Source organism: Cervus elaphus, chromosome 23, assembly GCF_910594005.1.
Source record: "Cervus elaphus chromosome 23, mCerEla1.1, whole genome shotgun sequence".
Classification (NCBI taxonomy): domain Eukaryota; kingdom Metazoa; phylum Chordata; class Mammalia; order Artiodactyla; family Cervidae; genus Cervus; species Cervus elaphus.
The window spans coordinates 72,726,445-72,746,087 of NC_057837.1; the positions used below are offsets into that span (position 1 = coordinate 72,726,445).

The 19,643-nt window shown below is 40.8% G+C and overlaps 1 protein-coding gene across 2 annotated transcripts in view; it reads left to right on the forward strand.

Moving 5' to 3' along the window:
- Positions 1–2,752: 2,752 nt before the first annotated feature.
- The window catches only part of LOC122681878 (elafin-like), a 45,353-nt gene continuing 28,462 nt past the window's right edge, over positions 2,753–19,643 (forward strand). The window contains exons 1-4 of one of the 2 annotated variants that reach the window (XM_043884433.1): positions 2,753–2,794; positions 8,732–8,896; positions 9,772–10,317; positions 10,554–10,721. In XM_043884433.1, the coding sequence (XP_043740368.1) occupies positions 8,815–8,896; positions 9,772–10,316 (627 nt within the window). In that variant the 5' untranslated portion in view covers positions 2,753–2,794; positions 8,732–8,814 and the 3' untranslated portion in view covers position 10,317; positions 10,554–10,721. Of the gene's footprint in view, positions 2,795–8,731; positions 8,897–9,771; positions 10,318–10,553; positions 10,722–19,643 lie in introns of those variants that run through there. The other variant, XM_043884434.1, reaches the window with a different exon arrangement.

Genomic DNA, 19,643 nt, shown 5'->3' on the forward strand with positions numbered 1-19,643 from the left:
AAATTGATGCTTTTGAACTGTGGTGTTGGAAAAGGCTCTTGAGAGTCCCTTGGACTGCAAGGAGATCCAACCAGTCCATCCTAAAGGAGATCAGTCCTGGGTGTTCATTGGAGCGATTGATGTTGAAGCTGAAACTCCAATACTTTGGCCACCTGATGGGAAGAGCTGTCTCATTTGAAAAGCCCCTGATGTTCGGAGGGTTCGGGGGCAGGAGGAGAATGGGATGACAGAGGATGAGATGGCTGGATGGCATCACCGACTCAATGGACATGAGTTTGAGTAAACTCCGGAAGTTGGTGATGAACAGGGAGGCCTGGCGTGCTGTGATTCATGGGGTCGCAAAGAGTCAGACACGACTGAGCGACTGAACTGAACTGAAGGACTAATGATGTTCAGCATCTTTTCCTGGTGCTCACTGGCCACTTGTGTATCTTCAGAGAAATGTCTAAGTTCTTTGCCTGTTTTTAAATTGGGGTGTTCATCTTTTGAATGTGGAGTGGTGAGAGATCTTCGTATAGTCTGGGTCACAGGCCCTTATCAGAGACCTGGTTTGTTTCTTCTTCTCAACAGGATCTTCTCACTCTCCTGGTAGGATCCTTTAATGCACAATTTTTAATTTTGTTGAGCCTTATGTGTTTTAAATATCCTTTGACTTGAAGCTACTATATATAAAGAAGTCAGTGGACTTATTCTTTGATCTACCTCTTTCCATCATTCTCCTTTCTGATGGAAGTTTTGCTATTTGTACATTATCACAGAAGGTCATATTTACATACTATTTATTATTCCTTCATCAGACTTAATTCCACAATTAAAATATTCAGTACTCAATAATAATCATGTTGCTAATTTCCACAAATGTTTCTTGATTGAATAAATCTTATCTCTTGGAAACTCCCCAGGAAAGTTCTCAGAAACAATATTTCTATTTGGAAATATATTTAGGTCAAAGACAAATTAGTTGTATAAAATTCATCACTGCATATTTTCTTTCATAGAGTGTCTAAGTTTTGCTTCACTGTTTTCTGGCATTGAACATTGCTATCTTACAACCTGATTTTTTAAGATTTTGTTTCTTTTTTAGTTGGAAGGGAGAGTGTTGGCCTCCTGAAGGCTTCTATTTTTATCTTGAAAGACCACAATATTTACTTTCATTCATCTTATGTTTACTATAATGTGAGCTTTTAATATGTAGACTGAAATCTTTTATTTCAGAAATATTTTCCTCAAACATTGTTTTAAATAATTCTTCTGTTTTGTTGACTTGGTTTTCTTCTTGGTAAGACTTGATTTTCGTGTCTGGTGGACCTTCATTGACTTTAATATTTAAGACTGTGTTTTTAAGCTACTTCTTTCTTTAGTTTTATTTTATGTTATATGCTTTTCTTATGTTTCCCCTTTTCTTCCTTACTTTACTTAGTCCTTATTTATGAAATAGTTTTGTCCTTTTCTTCAATTTCTCTTCTCTCCATCAGTTTCTATTTCACATCTTCCTGTTACCTTGCTATCTCCTCTTTGAGTTTCTATATTTCTGTTTTATGATGGTTCCTCATATTTTTAGGCTTCCCTGGTGGCTCAGATGGTAAAGAATCTGCCTTTAGTGTGGGAAGCATGGGTTCAATCCCTCGGTTGGGAAGATCCCCTGGAGAAGGAAATGGCTACCAATCCAGTATTTTTGCCTAGAGAATTCCATGGACAGAGAAGCCTGGTGGGCTACAATCCATGGGGTAGCAGAGTTGGACATGGCTGAGCAACTTTCACTTCTCCTCATACCTTTAATTTGCTTCACTAGTTTTAAAAATCTATTTTAGATTATAATTTTTTCTCAGCTTTGTGGTGATATTTTACTGGGAATTTTAGAACTCCTCTTTCAACTGCTTTGAAGGTTTGCTTCTCATTTCTGTTGTTTTAAAAAGGAGTCTCTACACATGCACCCCAATGTTCATTGCAGCACTGTTTATAATAGCCAGGACATGGAAGCAACCTAGATGCCCATCAGCAGATGAATGGATAAGGAAGCTGTGGTACATATACACCATGGAATATTACTCAGCCGTTAAAAAGAATTCATTTGAACCAGTCCTAATGATATGGATGAAACTGGAGCCCCTTATACAGAGTGAAGTAAGCCAGAAAGATAAAGAACATTACAGCATACTAACACATATATATGGAATTTAGAAAGATGGTAACGATAACCCTATATGCAAAACAGAAAAAGAGACACAGAAATACAGAACAGACTATTGAACTATGTGGGAGAATGTGAGGGTGGGATATTTCAAAAGAACAGCATGTATACTATCTATGGTGAAACAGATCCCCAGCCCAGGTGGGATGCATGAGACAAGTGCTCGGGCCTGGTGCACTGGGAAGACCCAGAGGAATCGGGTGGAGAGGGAGGTGGGAGGGGGGATCGGGATGGGGAATACGTGTAAATCTATGGCTGATTCATATCAATGTATGACAAAACCCACTGAAATGTTGTGAAGTAATTAGCCTCCAACTAATAAAAAATTTAAAAAAAAAAGGAGTCTCTATATACAGCTTATATGATTTCCAAATTTCTTTCTTATTTTAAAATCAGAGTCAGGGACTATCTTTTGAGAAGAGTATCTTATTTGAGTGGGAAGGGTTGGAAGTAATAAGTTTCTTAATGCAGTTCAAGGGCTCCCTCCTCTGTTGCAGTTTTCCTAATACGTACGTGAACTTCTCTTTCTTAGGTACTTGTCTGAGAGAGGAGGGCTCCACCGTCAGCCCTGGCCACTATGAGATATTACTCCAGCACTGCAAGGTAACGACTGCTCTCGTAAATACCCTGCATTCTTCTCTATTGACTTCATTCATATCTCCCAGCTCTTGTGTCCTGCCTTGCTTATTCTCAGACCCACTCACTTCAGCTCACACTCAAGTGGGCAAGCTTTGCCTTCTGAGAGGTGAATAGTTTCTAACTGGACGTGTAAGTATGGGAGGGAGCTGGGGTATGGCAGATACTGTGCAGTGTCTCCATCTGCATGCATTTCAGCTGCTCCCAGAATGCCTTCCTGCAGGGGTTGTAAATCAAATGCCCATCTTTTCCCAGACTCTTTCATATCCAGGATTTCACGCGTTATTCGGATTCTTACAATGCGATGTACTCATACAATAGCTGAAATTCTTTTTCTGCTTGAACTACCTAGGTGATTTCTTTTGACAGCCTCTGATTGATGCACTGTTTTCCTTTTACATTATGACATATTTTAAACATCCCTTTGTAACACATTAATGATTATTTCTTTAGATGCAACTCTCAGTTACCCTGTTTTCTCCATTCACGTGATTATTTGAGTGCTTTATTCTAACCTATAATGAATTTTGGTGGCTCAGTGGTAAAGAATCTGCCTGCCAATGCAGGAGATGTAAGTTTGATCCCTGGATTGGGAAGATCCCTTGGAGAAGGAAATGGCAACCCTCTCCAGTATTCTTGCCTGAGAAATCCCATGGACAGAGGAGCCTGCGGGTGCTACATTCCATGAGGTTGCAAAAGAGTTGGACACAACTTAACGACTAAACAACAACAGCAAATTATGAATTTTAATTTTCTTTATTCGCTATGTTCAGATCATAAGAGATTTTTGCTGTGATGAAATAAAATTCTTATTTCCAGGCAGGATAAGAAAAAATTAAGCACAAAATTCTCTCTCTGCATCCGTTTGGGCCTCTTCCTTCCCTCCCTAATGTGTAGTGTGTTCCTGCATTACATATTAAACAAACGTCCTTGAAGATAGGAGCAGCTGCTTGACCATAAAGATAACATTTTCCCCTTTCTTCTGACATTAACAATATAATTTCTTCAAAGGATGGCATTATTTCCCAACTCTGCAGGGGATCATGGACTTCCTGATCTCTTTATACATGCTTACCTGCACTATGTGTCCTCGGTGAACTTTGTATAAAATATCAGGATGTCATTTTGATGTATGATCCTTTATCTTGAAAATGTATATGACTGTGCCTTCAACTTGCACCTGGCGGAACAGTTTCTCAGAACTTTCTGAGAGTCTCTCTTCCGGGTTATAATCCTCAGTCTGGTTCAATTAAAATTCCCTTTCTTCTTAATTGTTAACTGAACTTTCTTTGACCGTTGTAACAAGAAAAAATTAGAAAGTAATATGGATAAAGGCAGAGCTACTCATGCTTGTTCTCTTTCCTCTCCCCTCATCATCATGTAACCAGTATTCACAGCAGTGACTATTCCTTTAAACACTTTTCCTTTTTCACAAATAAGTATTTTCATATACAGAAGTTCTATGTTCAACTGAAATATTATCAAAACCCACATAGTACTCTCCAACTTTTTTTCTGTTGGTAAGATAGCATGGACGTCACTGGAAGTCAGTAAACAGAGATCCAGTGATATTCATTTTTTGGTAATATATTTATAAATGTAACAGGATCCCATCAGACATGATGAGTTTTTTTGTAAAGCAACATTTATTTATTTATTTTTCTTCTCCTTCCTTCCATCCTGGCTTCATAACCTGAATCCTCCGTCAACCACTTAGGGAATGTATATTAATATTATGATGTGCAGCCTTCTTAATATGACAGTAGCGATATTTGTTTACTATAGCCAAGTTAGAAACATAGTCTCATTATGTGCAAGTCATCTGTTTGAGGACTCTCTTTTCTGTTTCACTTGCATATCTGTCTATGGTTGTTGTAATACCACTTTATCATAACTATTACAGCTTTAAAATAAAGCTTGATATCTCCTACATCAAGTCTTAGTAAATTATTCTTCAAGAGTATTTTGGCTATCTTGCCTTTTGCATTTTTTGTGTGCATTTCAGAATTGCATTGCCAAGTTTCTCTTGGTTTACTTTTGCAAAAACTTTCCTGGGGGTTTGATTGCATTGAGACTGAAAATCAATTTGAAGAGAATTGGCATACTTATCATATTGAGTCTTGCAATCCATGAACATGGTATACATTTCTGATTTGGGGGTGTTAAAAAATGTTTCTCACCAAAGTTTTATAATTTTCTTTGTAGTGATTCTGTACAAAATCTATTATGTGTATTTATAAGCTCTTCATATTTTATATGATTATAAAAATTATTGAAATTTCATTTGCTGATTTGTATTGTTGGTTTATGTAGTACCATTGAGTTTTGTATATTTCTTGGTATGCATCCATTGTGATAAATTCTCATTGATTCTAACAATTATCTGTAGATCTGTTTGAAATTTTATGAACATAGTTGATTTTTATGTTCATGAATCTATGTTCTATGAATAAGATTTACTTAAAATCTTCCTTTTTCATAGAATCCTTGTTTATAATTTTATTTTTAAATAGCTTTATTGACATATAATTGACATAAGTCCTTATTAAACTCTGGTATCAAGATTATGTTTACTTCATATGACATGCTTGGAATTGTTTCTTATTTTCTATTTATGTCATATTAGAATTAGTTGTTCCTTGTTTGCCTTATAGAATATGCTTACAAAGAGGTCTGATCCTGGTGCTTTTTTTGGTCAAATATTGTTGACTATTGTTTCCATCTTTGCAATGGTTTTCTACTTTTTCTTGTGGCAATTTCAGTTTAGAAAGCTATTTTTTCTATGATACTTTTGTAGCATTTAGATTTTTTTTGGCCCGTGAGTTGAAAAACTTAATGAAACAATTTCACGAATTTAAGGATATCATGAAGCAGAAATGCATAAGTCCAGAGCAGAAATAATCAAACAACAGTAGGCATTATCTAGAGAAGAGGAGAAAAGAGGGCCACCCTGAGCCATTTTGAGCAGGTCTAAGAATGAGTTAAAATTTTTACTTACAAACTGTATCACAGATAAAGACCTTTCTCTATAATATGTAAGGAGTGCTAGAAATTCAGAAGAAAAAAGCTAATGAGTATATAGGAAAATGAGCAAAAGAAATAATGTTTTCAGATAAAGAAATATAAGTAGCTTTTAAGATATGAAAAATGCTTGAAATAATTCATGATAGAGAAATGCTAAAATCTCTCACTGTTTCCATTGTTTCCCCGTCTATTTGCCATGAAGTGATGGGACCGGATGCCATAATCTTAGTTTTTTGAATCTTGAGTTTTAAGCCAGTTTTTTCACTCTCCTCTTTCACTTTCATCAAGGGGCTCTTTAGTTTCTCTTCACTTTCTGCCATAAGAGAGGTGTCATCTGCATATCTGAGGTTGTGGATATTTCTCCTGGCAATCTTGATTCCAGCTTGTGTTTCATCCAGCCCAGCATTTCACATGATGTACTCTGCATATAAGTTAAATAATCAGGGTGACAATATACAGCCTTGATGTACTCCTTTATTTTCTTGAGCTCTAAAATCACTGCAGATGGTGACTGCAGCCATGAAATTAAAAGACACTTGCTCCTTGGAAGAAAAGCTATGACCAACCTAGACAGCATACTAAAAAGCAGAGACATTACTTTGCTGACAAAAGTCTGTCTAGTCAAAGCTATGGTTTTTCCAGTAGTCATGTATGGATGTGAGAGCTGGACTATAAAGAAAGCTGAGCACTGAAGAACTGATGCTTTTGATCTGTGGTGTTGGAGAAGACTCCTTGGACTGCAAGGAGATCAAACCAGTCAATCCGAAAGGAAATCAGTCCTGAATATTCATTGTAAAAACTGGTGCTAAAGCTGAAACACCAATAAGCTGGTGACCTGATGCAAAGAACTGATTCATTGGAAAAGACCCTAATACTGGGAAACACTGAAGGCAGGAGGAGAAGGGGATGATGGAGGATGAGATGGCTGGATGGCATCACTGACTAAATGGACATGAGTTTGAGCAAGCTCCGGGAGTAGGTGAAGGACAGGGAAGCCTGGCGTGCTGCAGGCCATGGGGTTGCCAAGAGTCGGACACTACTGAGAGACTGAACTGAACTGCGAGAAATGCTAACTAAGACCTTCAGCAGTGCATCACTTCTCACTCATCAGATTGGCAAAAATCTAAAAGATTTTGCTAATATTTAATTTTACTAGCGATGCCAAATTTATTTTCAAACAGGTTGCATGAATATACACTCTTACTAGTAATGTGTGACAGTTTCTTCTCTCTACAAAACAATGAAGAAAAGGTAGACAACCCAGCAAGAAATGAGCAAGATGCTTGAGTTAACAGAAAATTAGAAAATCCAAGAAAGTGGTTACCTCTGTGGAAGATGGACAGGGAAGAAACTGGTGAGGAATAAATGTTGATATGGCATATATACAAAAAATAATCTTTTTGTTCTTGGTAGGTGAGTGCAGGCTGCCATTTTAATGTTTTAATTCTTTAAGGAGTATCAATTCTACACACTTGTTTGTTTGTATAATTTATTTTGTGATGAGCTTTTTTTTTTTTTTTTAAGTAGCCTGCCAACTCCAACATCTTGTATTTGCTATAGCTCTTTAATGTTTCAGCAGCACTGGTGGGCATGATGAGATCTAGTCCAAAGAAACAAAGGGTGGAGATATTAACAACTGTTTGACTATAAAATACTTAGTTTACTTTCATCCCTGTCTCACCCAGAACTCAACTGTTATTGCCACACTTCAGGTTCTGTCCCTGACAATACCTAACTTCTGGGTATTCATTTTTTTTACTCTGAACTTTTACAACAGTGACAAAATACCAACTCAGACTAGCTTAGGCAGTTTATTGGGTCATAACTGAACTATGGGAAAGGTGTGGAAAGAACTGCTCTCAAGATAAAGGGGAATGAAGGGCTGACTGGTCCCTTCTGAAGCCTCTCTTACCATCATTTCTCTGCTTTTCTAATTGAATTAGATTTATTTTTCTCAAAAAAGTTCCCCTTCTCCCAGACTGGAACCATAGCTTCAGGAGTTTCCAGGCTCATCTCTCCTACCTTTACCAAAATGAGGGACTTCCCCTTAGTGTCTATTTAAATAAAGGATGTCAATAGACCACACATACACACACACGCACACACACCCTGATCTGTCACTGGGTATCAGGCTTTCATGATCAAAAATTCCCATCAGATTCCTAAGTTGATGGTACAAAGAACCAGGAGTTCTTCGGAAGAAACAGGGGGCCTGTTCTAAAAAGGCAGAAGCCATGTTGGATGTATACATTGTAAATATCCACCTTATAGATGATTTCTACTTCCTTCCTTTTATTTTATGGGTGTTTTCTGTCTTCTTACTGAGATTTCAAGAGTGTCATGCCACTCCAGATGTCGAATGCCACCTTCCCTATTACTTTCTTGGTCCACTTCAGGGACTGCCTGTGAAATAGCAAAGTATTATGATTAGTCGTTAAACACTCAAGGCAAATTTGCCTTTGAGAGCTTTTCTTGGGATCAGAGGGAGAATGAAAGAAAAGCCTAGCATGATGCTGGGAAGGGTAAACTGTTAGATCTGGGTGGGGCTTGCAGGAGCTGAGGAGTAATGGGGGAACATCTTGGCTACACCGGACCTACCACTGACTTGTTGAATGACTGTGGGTGATTCCTCTCTCTCCTTTGGGCTTCATACTCTTCAAGTATAAAGAATTTGGTCCTGATGCTACCAACAGACCAGCCAGCCCGACTTCTTTGTGAGAATGTGAGATAGCTCTTGGGGCTATTAGAAATGATGTAACAGTCACCATATCTCCCTGTGAATAATCCCTGGGGAAGGGCCCAAGGTCCCTCCCAGGATGGGGGTGGATATTTCCCGGTAGCACTAAAAAAATTTAAGTCTTGTCCCTTGGGAAACCACAGACCCACCCTTGGCACCTGACCAAGCTGAAGCCACATAAAACTAGGCTTAGCTTCAGCTCTCAGTCATACACCTTCCTGACAACATGAAGACCAGAAGCTTCTTGGTCCAGGTTGTGGTCCTTCTCGTCCTTGGGACACTGGTGGCAGAGGCAGCTATTGTAAGAGGTGAGTGGACAAGTGGCCTGGGTGAGGCCAGCTTGGGTTGAGGAGAGGTTGTTAGGGGCAGCCTGGGTCTTGACAAGGGGCAGCATGCAGAGATGGAGCCCACTCTTTAGCCTGGATAGCAGGCTAAAGTTTTGAGTGTATCCAGAGAAGTAGGAAGTTGCCCACTAGACTCCATGTACATTCCGCCCCAGGACTGAGAAATCAGGGCTGTTTGTGGAAGGAGTGTTGTAACATGACCTTGGCCTCAAGCACTGATACTTGGACAGAACATGAAATGAAGTTGAGGAGCCCCAGGAATCTGGGCCCTGGGTGGTGTCTCTTCCTTGCATTTTTCTCCATCAAAGTACCTGAGTCATCAGTCCTGTAAGGGAAGGTTAAGAACTAATAGGGCCTCAGAAATCATGGAGTCTGAAGACTTTTGTTTTCCAAAGCAGGACACTGAGATCCAGAGTGAGGTGAGGGATTGTCAGGGCAATCTCCAGAGCCAGGCTGGAGCTCAGGTCTCCTGGCATGTGTCTCACAGCTCCTTGCCCTTCCACCAAGTTTCCTCAAAGATGACCATGTGTCCTCATCTCCTGAAAGCCACTCCTCCCTGGCATATCCTCATGAGGGCCCAGGACCCAGAATGGAGGGTGAGGGGAAGAAACAGACACCCATAGGAAACCTGGTTCTATGGACCTTTCCCCCAAAGCCCAGGGAACAGCCATCTGAGAGTGCAGACCCCAGCTAACCCTGGTGAGCCTCCTCTGTCTCAGTCTCCCTCAGCTTAAGGGACACTGCAGTGAGCAGTGGCTGGACCTGGAGGAAAGACTATATAGTTGAAGCAGACATGCTGGTCTAAATATTAATAATAGTACGGATATTTCTTTCAACAGGTCGTCCAAAAGGTCAAGGCAGTAAGAAAGGAAATGTTTTAGGCAATGGAAAGGGTCCAATCAATGGTCAACATCCTGTCAAAAGACCAGATCCAGTGAAAGGTCAAGGTCCAGTGAAAGGTAAAGGTCCAGTCAAAAGTCAAGGTCCAGTGAAAGGTCAAGGTCCAGTCAAAAGTCAGGGTCCAGTGAAAGGTCAAGGTCCCGTGAAAGGTCAAGGTCCAGTGAAATGTCAAGGTCCAGTGAAATGTCAAGGTCCAGTGAAAAGTCAACGTCCAGTGAAACGTCAAGGTCCAGTCAGAGGACAAGATCCAGTCAAAGTACAAGAACCAGTCAAAGGACAAGATCCAGTCAAAGTTCAAGATCCAGTCAAAGGACAAGACCGAGTAGGAGGTCCATTCCTCACTAAGCGTGGCTCCTGCCCCAGGGTCCTGATCCGGTGCCTCATGATGAATCCCCCTAACAAGTGTCTGAGAGATGCTCAGTGCCCAGGAGCCAAGAAGTGCTGTGAAGGCTCTTGTGGGAAGACCTGTATGGATCCCCGGTGAGGTGAGAACTGGGTGGAGGAAAAAGTGACCCATGAGGGCACAGAGAGGCTGACTGGTGGAGGGTGATCCTAGGCTAGTGGGGGAAAGGACATGGGGAGGTGATGGAGAGACTGAGGGGTCTCAGAGGCTATAACTGGGATCCTGAGAAGGATGACATGTAGACTTGGTCCTGCCTCCCACTGCCTCTGAGTCTTTCACCTGCTGATTCACATTTCCGATTCTCTTTTCTTCTACCAGGTAGAGTCTTCTTGCTGCACCTGTGATGTCCCCAGGGAGGTAGGCCCCGGTGCCTGTCGCACGACCCTTTCCCACTCTGCCCCTTCTTCCTCTCATCCAGGAGGCCCAAGCTTGAGCATGGACTGCCTCCCTCATGAACTTTCCAATAAAAGACTGCTTTCAACTCCATTTGTTTCTGGCTCTTATCACTTCTGGGCTCCTGAGACCTCCGGGTGTGGGTTTGAGACTTCCTGTCCCCGGTGGAGAGTGGAGTGGGACCCATGGCTGATGTTCTTGGGGTGTGAAGGAGAGCAGGGGCAGGAACAAGAGGCCTGTTCCTAGGGTTCACTGTAGAAATCCAAAAATCAACCCAAGAACCACAGCCTCCATTTCACCAGGAGATGGAAACCTAGACATTTGCCTCTGGCCTCGAACCAGGGAAATAAAGCCCCCAAACCTTTCCATTGACCTCTTCTGACCTGGCTATGATCAACCCTGCCAGTGTGACCAGCCAGCCCTCCTGGCTAAACCTCTGACTCCCTCCTTCCCTTTCTCTAACGTTTCCCATGAATCTGTATCCTCCAAGAAGACAGAAAGACAGATGCCAGGAAATCCCTGCTCTCGAAGCATTTCACCTGTTCACACCTGAGATGACCTCCAATAACACACAATTCCTTTGGGTGAAGCAATATCCCCTCCCAGCTTTCTATTTCAAGATGTGAATGAGGAGGAAAGACACATTGATCTTCCATTTCATTGCTGAATAAAGTTCTCTGAGGACATACAAGTTGGGGTAGAGTAGACTGGAGGAGTGAAGACAGCGGGAAGGTGTATGTTGGGTAACCTTGGATGACCTCATGGCTCTGCTGTTGGCTCATCTGCCCCACTGCCCTTGTGCAATGGAGTTCTCCAGGAAGAAGTGGGAGGGGCATTGGGGTTCAGTGGGCACCCCACTTGGCAGTCAGGAGACCTGAGTTCTAGCTCTAGGCTCCTCCCAACTTGCTAGATGACTGCAGATAAATCTCTTTCTCTCTCTGAGCCTCAATTTTGTCTGTTCAGTTTGAGGGGAGTTGGGTGAAAATATTCTGGAAGTCTAGTAATGAATGTCAGTTCAGCCCTGATATTCTGGCGCTGAAACATCTCTTCTTTGCGTGTGTGTGTTGGGCTCTGCTAGAGGGGAGTTGGGGAGCAGAGGCCTTGTTGGGGGCGAGAGAACAGATAGCCCAGTGTCCCTTAGACACCACCCCCCCCCACCCCAGGAGCCAGGGTTCCCCTCTGATTCTCCAGGGGACGGACTGGACCACGCATCTTGGAGCACAGACAAGAGCAGGGCCTAAACTTCTGGTCTGAGAAGCATAATACACCACTGGTGGTGAGGATGGTTTCTGTTTTAGTGTTTTGTCTCTTCCAGATCCTGTACTAAACATGTCATAAGTGTTGTCTTATTTCTCATTAGAACTCCCTCAGATGGGCCATATACACCTCTTTAATTTTGTTAAAAGATTGAGACCATGGGACTTCCCTGGCAATCCAATGGGTCAGACTCAGCCCTTCCAGGGCAGGGAATAATCGATCAGGGAACTGAGATCCTGCAAACCACACAGCACAGCCAAAAGAGAAAAGATTGAAGTCATGAAAACATTATTAGTCACCCAAAGACACAGAGCTAGTAAGTGATGATAAGTCCAATTTTTTCAAAATTTTTTATTGAAGTATAACTGATTTACAATGTTGTGTTCATGTCTTTTGTACAGCAAAGAGATTCAGATCTATATATCCATACACATATTTTTTCATATGCTTTTCCATTATGGTTTATCACAGGATATTGCATATAGTGCCCTGTGCTATACAGGAGGACCTTGTTGTTTATTCATTCTATGTATTATAGTTTGCACCTACGAATCCCAAATTCCCAATCCATCCCTCCCCAGCCCCACCCCCTTGAAACCGTAATCTGTTCTCTATGTCTGTGAGTCTGTTTCTGTTTCATAGATAAGGTCCTTTTTGTCATATGTTAGATCCCACATGTAAGTGATATCATATAGTATTTGTCTTTCTCCTTCTGACTTACTTCATTTAGTGTGATCATCTCTAGGTTCACCCAGGTTGCTACAAATGGCATTATTTCATTCTTTTTTATGGCTGAATAGCACTCCATTTTGTGTATATCACACCCACACCTTCTTTATCCATCCATTTGTTTGGGGTTTTTTTGTTGTTGTTGTTCATCTATTGATGGACATTTTGGTTGTTTCCATGTATTGGCTATTTGAAGAGGGTTATATGAACATAGGGGTGCAACTAAATCCTATTTTATTCTTAAGATTTGGCTGCACCACACAGCTTACGGGATTTCAGTCCCCCAACCAAGGATTGAATTCAGGCCCAGCCCATGGCAGTGAAAGCACCAAGTCCTAACTAGACCCCCAGGGAACTCCCATGAATCCTATTTTTATTATAAACTAGCAATAATCAGAAAATGGGAAAAATTCCCAATACTAATATCAACACAATTAAACCACTCAACAAATAAACTTAATGACAGAAGGGAGAACTTTAAAAAAGAAATGTAAACAAGTATTCACGTAGCAAATTAAAAAGTCTTGCATAAAGAATTAACATGTTCCAGAATGTGAAGATTCTGTATAGTGAAGACAGAAATACTTACCCCTTCGATTTTGTCTCTTTCCTCCATTATATTGAGATAAAATTGACATATAACATTGTATAAGTTTAAGGTGTATAATCTGGTGATTTGATATATGTATACACTGCAAAATATTTACCACAATAAGAATAGTGAATAAATCCTTCTCCTCAGGTAATGACTATTTTATTGTTGTTGTTGTTATGGTGAGAACATTAAAGCTCTACTTTCTTTTTTTTTTTTTTAACTAGTTCCTCTTTATTTATTTATTTTTTAATATTTATTTTTTTTTTATTAGTTGGAGGCTAATTACTTCACAACATTGCAGTGGGTTATGTCATACATTGACATTAATCAGCCATGGAGTTACATGTATTCCCCATCCCAATCCCCCCTCCCACCTCCCTCTCCACCCGATTCCTCTGGGTCTTCCCAGTGCACCAGACCCGAGCACTTGTCTCATGCATCCCACCTGGGCTGGTGATCTGTTTCACTATAGATAATATACATGCTGTTCTCTCGAAACATCCCACCCTCGCCTTCTCCCACAGAGTCCAAAAATCTGTTCTGTACATCTGTGTCTCTTTTTCTGTCCTGCATATAGGGTTATCATTACCATCTTTCTAAATTCCATATATATGTGTTAGTATGCTGTAATGTTCTTTATCTTTCTGGCTTACTTCACTCTGTATAATGGGCTCCAGTTTCATCCATCTCATTAGATCTGATTCAAATGAATCCTTTTTAATGGCTGAGTAATATTCCGTGGTGTATATGTACCACAGCTTCCTTATCCATTCGTCTGCTGATGGGCATCTAGGTTGCTTTCATGTCCTGGCTATTGTAAACAGTGCTGTTATGAACATTGGGGTGCACGTGTCTCTTTCAGATCTGGTTTCCTCGGTGTGTATGCCCAGAAGTGGTATTGCTGGGTCACATGGCAGTTCTATTTCCAGTTTTTTAAGCAATCTCCACACTGTTTTCCATAGTGGCTGTACTAGTTTGCATTGCCACCAACAGTGTAAGAGGGTTCCCTTTCCTCCACACCCTCTCCGGCATTTATTGCTTGTAGACTTTTGGATAGCAGCCATCCTGACTGGTGTGTAATGGTACCTCATTGTGGTTTTGATTTGCATTTCTCTGATAATGAGTAATGTGGAGCATCTTTTCATGTGTTTGTTAGCCATCTGTATGTCTTCTTTGGAGAAATGTCTGTTTAGTTCTTCGGCCCGTTTTTTGATTGGGTCATTTATTTTTCTGGAATTGAGCTTCAGGAGTTGCTTGTATATTTTTGAGATTAGTCCTTTGTCTGTTGCTTCATTTGCTATTATTTTCTCCCATTCTGTAGGCTGTCTTTTCACCTTGCTTATAGTTCCCTTTGTTGTGCAAAAGCTTTTAATTTTAATTAGGTCCCATTTGTTTATTTTTGCTTTTATTTCCAGTATTCTGGGAGGTGGGTCATAGAGGATCTTGCTGTGATTTATATCGGAGTGTGTTTTGTCTATGTTCTCCTCCAGGAGTTTTATAGTTTCTGGTCTTACATTTAGATCTTTAATCCATTTTGAGTTTATTTTTGTGTATGGTGTTAGAAAGTGTTCTAGTTTCATTCTTTTGCAAGTGGTTGACCAGTTTTCCCAGCACCACTTGTTAAAGAGGTTGTCTTTTTTCCATTGTATATCCTTGCCTCCTTTGTCGGAGATAAGGTGTCCATAGGTTCATGGATTTATCTCTGGGCTTTCTATTCTGTTCCATTGATCTATATTTCTGTCTTTGTGCCAGTACCATACTGTCTTGATGACTGTGGCTTTGTAGTAGAGTCTGAAGTCAGGCAGGTTGATTCCCCCAGTTCCATTCTTCTTTCTCAAGATTACTTTGGCTATTCGAGGTTTTTTATATTTCCATACAAATTGTGAAATTCTTTGGTCTAGTTCTGTGAAAAACACCGTTGGTAGCTTGATAGGGGTTGCATTGAATCTATAGATTGCTTTGGGTAGAATAGCCATTTTGACAATATTGATTCTTCCAACCCATGAACATGGTATGTTTCTCCATCTGTTTGTGTTCTCTTTGATTTCTTTCATCAGTGTTTTATAGTTTTCTATGTATAGGTCTTTTGTTTCTTTAGGTAGATATACTCCTAAGTATTTTATTCTTTTTGTTGCAATGGTGAATGGTATTGTTTCCGTATTTCTCTTTCTGTTTTCTCATTGTTAGTGTATAGGAATGCAAGGGATTTCTGTGTGTTAATTTTATATCCTGCAACTTTACTATATTCGTTGATTAGCTCTAGTAATTTTCAGGTAGAGTCTTTAGGGTTTTCTATGTAGAGGATCATGTCATCTGCAAACAGCGAGAGTTTCACTTCTTCTTTTCCTATTTGGATTCCTTTTATTTCTTTTTCTGCTCTGATTGCTGTGGCCAAAACTTTCAAAACTATGTTGATAGTAGTGGTGAGAGTGGGCACCCTTGTCTTGTTCCTGATTTCAGGGGAAATAAAGCTCTACTTTCATAGCAACTTTCAAGGATGCAATAGTTTTGCCCCTGCACAGCCTCCCTTGGTGACTTTGGCACCAGATTAACAAAATAATCCAAGGAAGGGGTGGTTGTTATTGTTGTTGGGTCATTCAGTCACTCAGTCACAACTGACTCTTTGTGACCCATGGACTGCAGCAAGCCAGGCTTCCTCATCATTAACCATTTCCCAGAGTTTGCTCAAACTCATGTCCATTGAGTCAGTGATGCCATCCAACCATCTCATCCTCTGTTGCCCCCTTCTCCACCTGCCTTCAGTCTTTCCCAGCATCACGGTCTTTTCCAATGAGTCAGTTCTTTGCATCAGGTGGCCAAAGTATTGGAGATTTAGCTTCAGCATTGACTTTAGGACTGACTGGCTTGATCTCCTTGCTGTCCAAGGAACTCTCAAGAATCATCTTTTAGGGTTTCAAATAGCTCAAAAGATGAAGCAAGGGGTTAGGGACAATAAAATGTCTGCAGAGGGGATTCACTTGGTTCAGTTGGGTCCACCTGCCAATGCAAGTGACATGGGTTTGATCCGTGGGCTGAGATCTAAGAACCCACATACAGTGGGGCAAATAGGCCCACAAGCTGCAGCCACTGAGCCTGTGTGCTCTGAAGCCCATGCTCTGCAGGAAGAAAGGCCACCGCAGAGAAGCCTGCACACCGCAACTAGAGAATAGCCCCCTTTCGCTGCAACTAGAGAACAGCCTATGCACAGCAATGAAGACTCATTGCAGCCAAAAATAAATAAATAAATAAAATTATATAAAAAAGAAAAGTCTGTGGGCAGATGTACTTTCCCTTTATACAAGGAGAAATTTAGGAAGAAATGCTTTTACCAATTTCACTCAGCAAATCAGGGCCACCAAGACCTGATTCCCTCTCTCCTAGACCAATGTTCATTCTACCTAACTTTGGAACTTGCTGATTTGATCAAACTCTTATAAATGTAAATTTCTCTGATTCCGACTGATGCCTGAACATTTGTCTTCTGACACGTGGAGCGCACTGGCATTAAAAAATTTTAATCATGTATAGTGTCAAGGGGGAGTTATTCACTCAAAGAAAGAAGGGATTCACATCATGATAAGGGGCCCAAATGGGGAAACATGACTCTGGACCAAGGATTCATCGGTTCCATGTCCCCATTTGGACCAGGTTCTGCTGACTTGGGAGCCTGTACCTGGGCAGAGAAGAGAGTCTTTTCATTCCTATTCAGACATCCAGCCTCATATTCCTTCCAGATACCTGCTATTCTCTGTCCTTGCTCGATTCAGAAGCAGGCAGTACTGTGCCCAATCCACTTAGACTCATAAAAGTTCCACACACTCTCTGGACCTCACTGACACCATCTGTAAAAGAGAAGGCCAGAACAGGTGGAGGTTTCCAAGCTCTTTGCACTAAAACCCCAAATAACCTAGAACCTAATACAAGCATATCTGACATGTGAATAACTCCAGGCAGGAAGTCAGGGGGAGGGTCAGAAAGTGGGTTTGTGACTTCAGGCACTGTTAAGGTCACACACACACACCCACACACACACACACCCACACACACACAGCCCTTTGAGCGATGCACAGTAGCTTGAGAAGAACAAACATCACATGTTCAGTGCCAGTGGGAGGACTCCTTCTTGCTCCCTACTTCCACCTGCTGGATCTAGCATCCAACAACCTGGAGCGCCCATCAGAGGCTGGGAGCCTTCTGCCCGTCTCTGAGGTTTCCTGGTCATCCCTGAGGCAGAACAACTGAGCATCACTCAAAGGTTACAGGAAACTCCGAGTGCTTCTGATGCCCTAAGAACAGGACCAGCGATGCTCTCTTCCCACTGGGCGTGTGTGTCGTCCTTCTCAGGGTGCCAGTCTGAGGCGTCAGAAACACGCACCCGGTATTTATCAGCTCTTTCAACTTCCCTGATCACACAGCCTTCCATCTAGTTAGAACAGGCAGTACACTTTGAGATGATCATGAACCACTTCTTTACTTAAACATGAGAAACCTGAGGCTCAGAGAGGAAGATGACGGGCTTTCCAAAGTCACAGAGTGCTCTCGAGCTGGGTCCACAACCAGGATGTAGAGCTGCCTTCCTGACCGTGTGGTCAGTACTGCGTAATCTGTTTCCTGCAGGGCAGTCCCTAAGATGAGATCAATACTCTTGAGTGATGGGACAGCACATGGAAATATGTTGATGGAAACATATACAAATGGAGAAGATGGTGCAGATGGAAGCAGTTTGGCTGAGATGATCCTCTACAAATCTGTCGAATCAGCTATTCTCAATGTTAAGGCAATTATCCTCAATGTCAAGGCAGTTATCCTCAATGTCAAGGCAATTATTCTCAATGGGGTCTCTGGCTCCCCCTTATTCTTCCTTTTCAATGATCTCGACTCCTTGTGTTTTCCAGGTTCACAATATTGAGAACAACAGCTCCTGTAGAATCTTTCAGCCTCTTTCACTGTTTAAGGGATTGATGGAGCCCTTGGCGATAATCTCTCCAGCTTCCTCATTTTACAGTTGATAGAACTAAAACCCAGAGGAGGGAAAGGATTGCCCAAAGTTGTTGATACTGGCGTTTAATGATCAATGAGATGGTGCATCTTTCATATCGATTCAGGTGTTACTTAACACTTTCTCCCCCTCCATGAGCTGCCTTTTCATGTCCTTGTTCCCTTTTAATTGAGCTGTTCTGATCAGTTTAATTGCCTTGTCACAGCTCCTCCTTTTACATTTATTTTATTTATTTTAAATGGAAATATATTTGACATATAACTCTGTAAGTTTAAGGTGTGCCACATATTAACTTGATACACATATATTGAAATGATTGCCATTGTATCAATAATTAGTGTCTCCATCATGTTACATAATTATATTTTTTTGAGTGGATGAAATAAATTCTAGTCTCAGCAAATTTAAAGATCATAATACAATATTATTGTACTTATTCAGTCTACTGTGGATTAGATCTTTAGGACTTATTTCCTACTCTTTACAAATTTGTACCCTTAAATAATCCATCTCTTATACCTCCCCATACCCTAGAACTACCATCTTTCTCTCTGTCTATATGAGTATGGCTTTTTAGATTTCGTATATAAGTAGTATCATACAACACTCATCTTTGTCTGACTTATCTCACTTAGCATAATGTGTTCAAGATCCATCCATGTTGTTGTAGGTGGCAGGATTTCCATCTTTTTCATGGCTGAGTAATATTCCATTATATATGGATCTACATATGTCACATCGTCCTTATCCATTCACCTCTATGGGCACTTAGGTTGTTTCCATACCTTGGCTCTTGTGACAAACGCGGCAATAAATGTAACAGTGCACATATTGTTTGTCTATCTCAGACCGATCTCACCTAGCCTAGGGTCCTCAGGGTCCATCCTGTTGTCACAAATGGCAAGATTTTCTTATTTTTTAATGGCTGAATATCACTTACATACATGAATAATAGAATGAAATGTTGGGAAAAAATCAAGAATTCAACATAAAGACCTAAAAAAATACAGAGTAAACCAAAGGAGAACTAAAAGGAAAATAATAAAAAAGATAAAATCATAAAATTTCTAAACTCAGGAATAGGAAAACAGTAGAAGATCTAATCAATAAATAAAAGTCCTATTTAAACACTAAAAAATAGTGAGACCATGAGCTATTTAATTAGTTTTCTTTTTAAAAAAAAAAAAAAGAAGCAGAACTAAATATAATAAAGCGTGTTGGTGGAAATCACCATGGAATGAGAAAAAGTGATCCTGAGATATTTCACAGATGAGCTTCTTTTCTCGCCCCTTTTGGCTGCTGTCCTGGCCCCGAGGTTCTGAGGATGAGAAGGCTGGGTAAAGGATGAGCCGGCTGAATAATATTTCAGCGTCACAAAGGGGGACTGAAAACAAAGCTCATGAGATTTAGAGTACAGGCTTCTAAGTAGCTGATT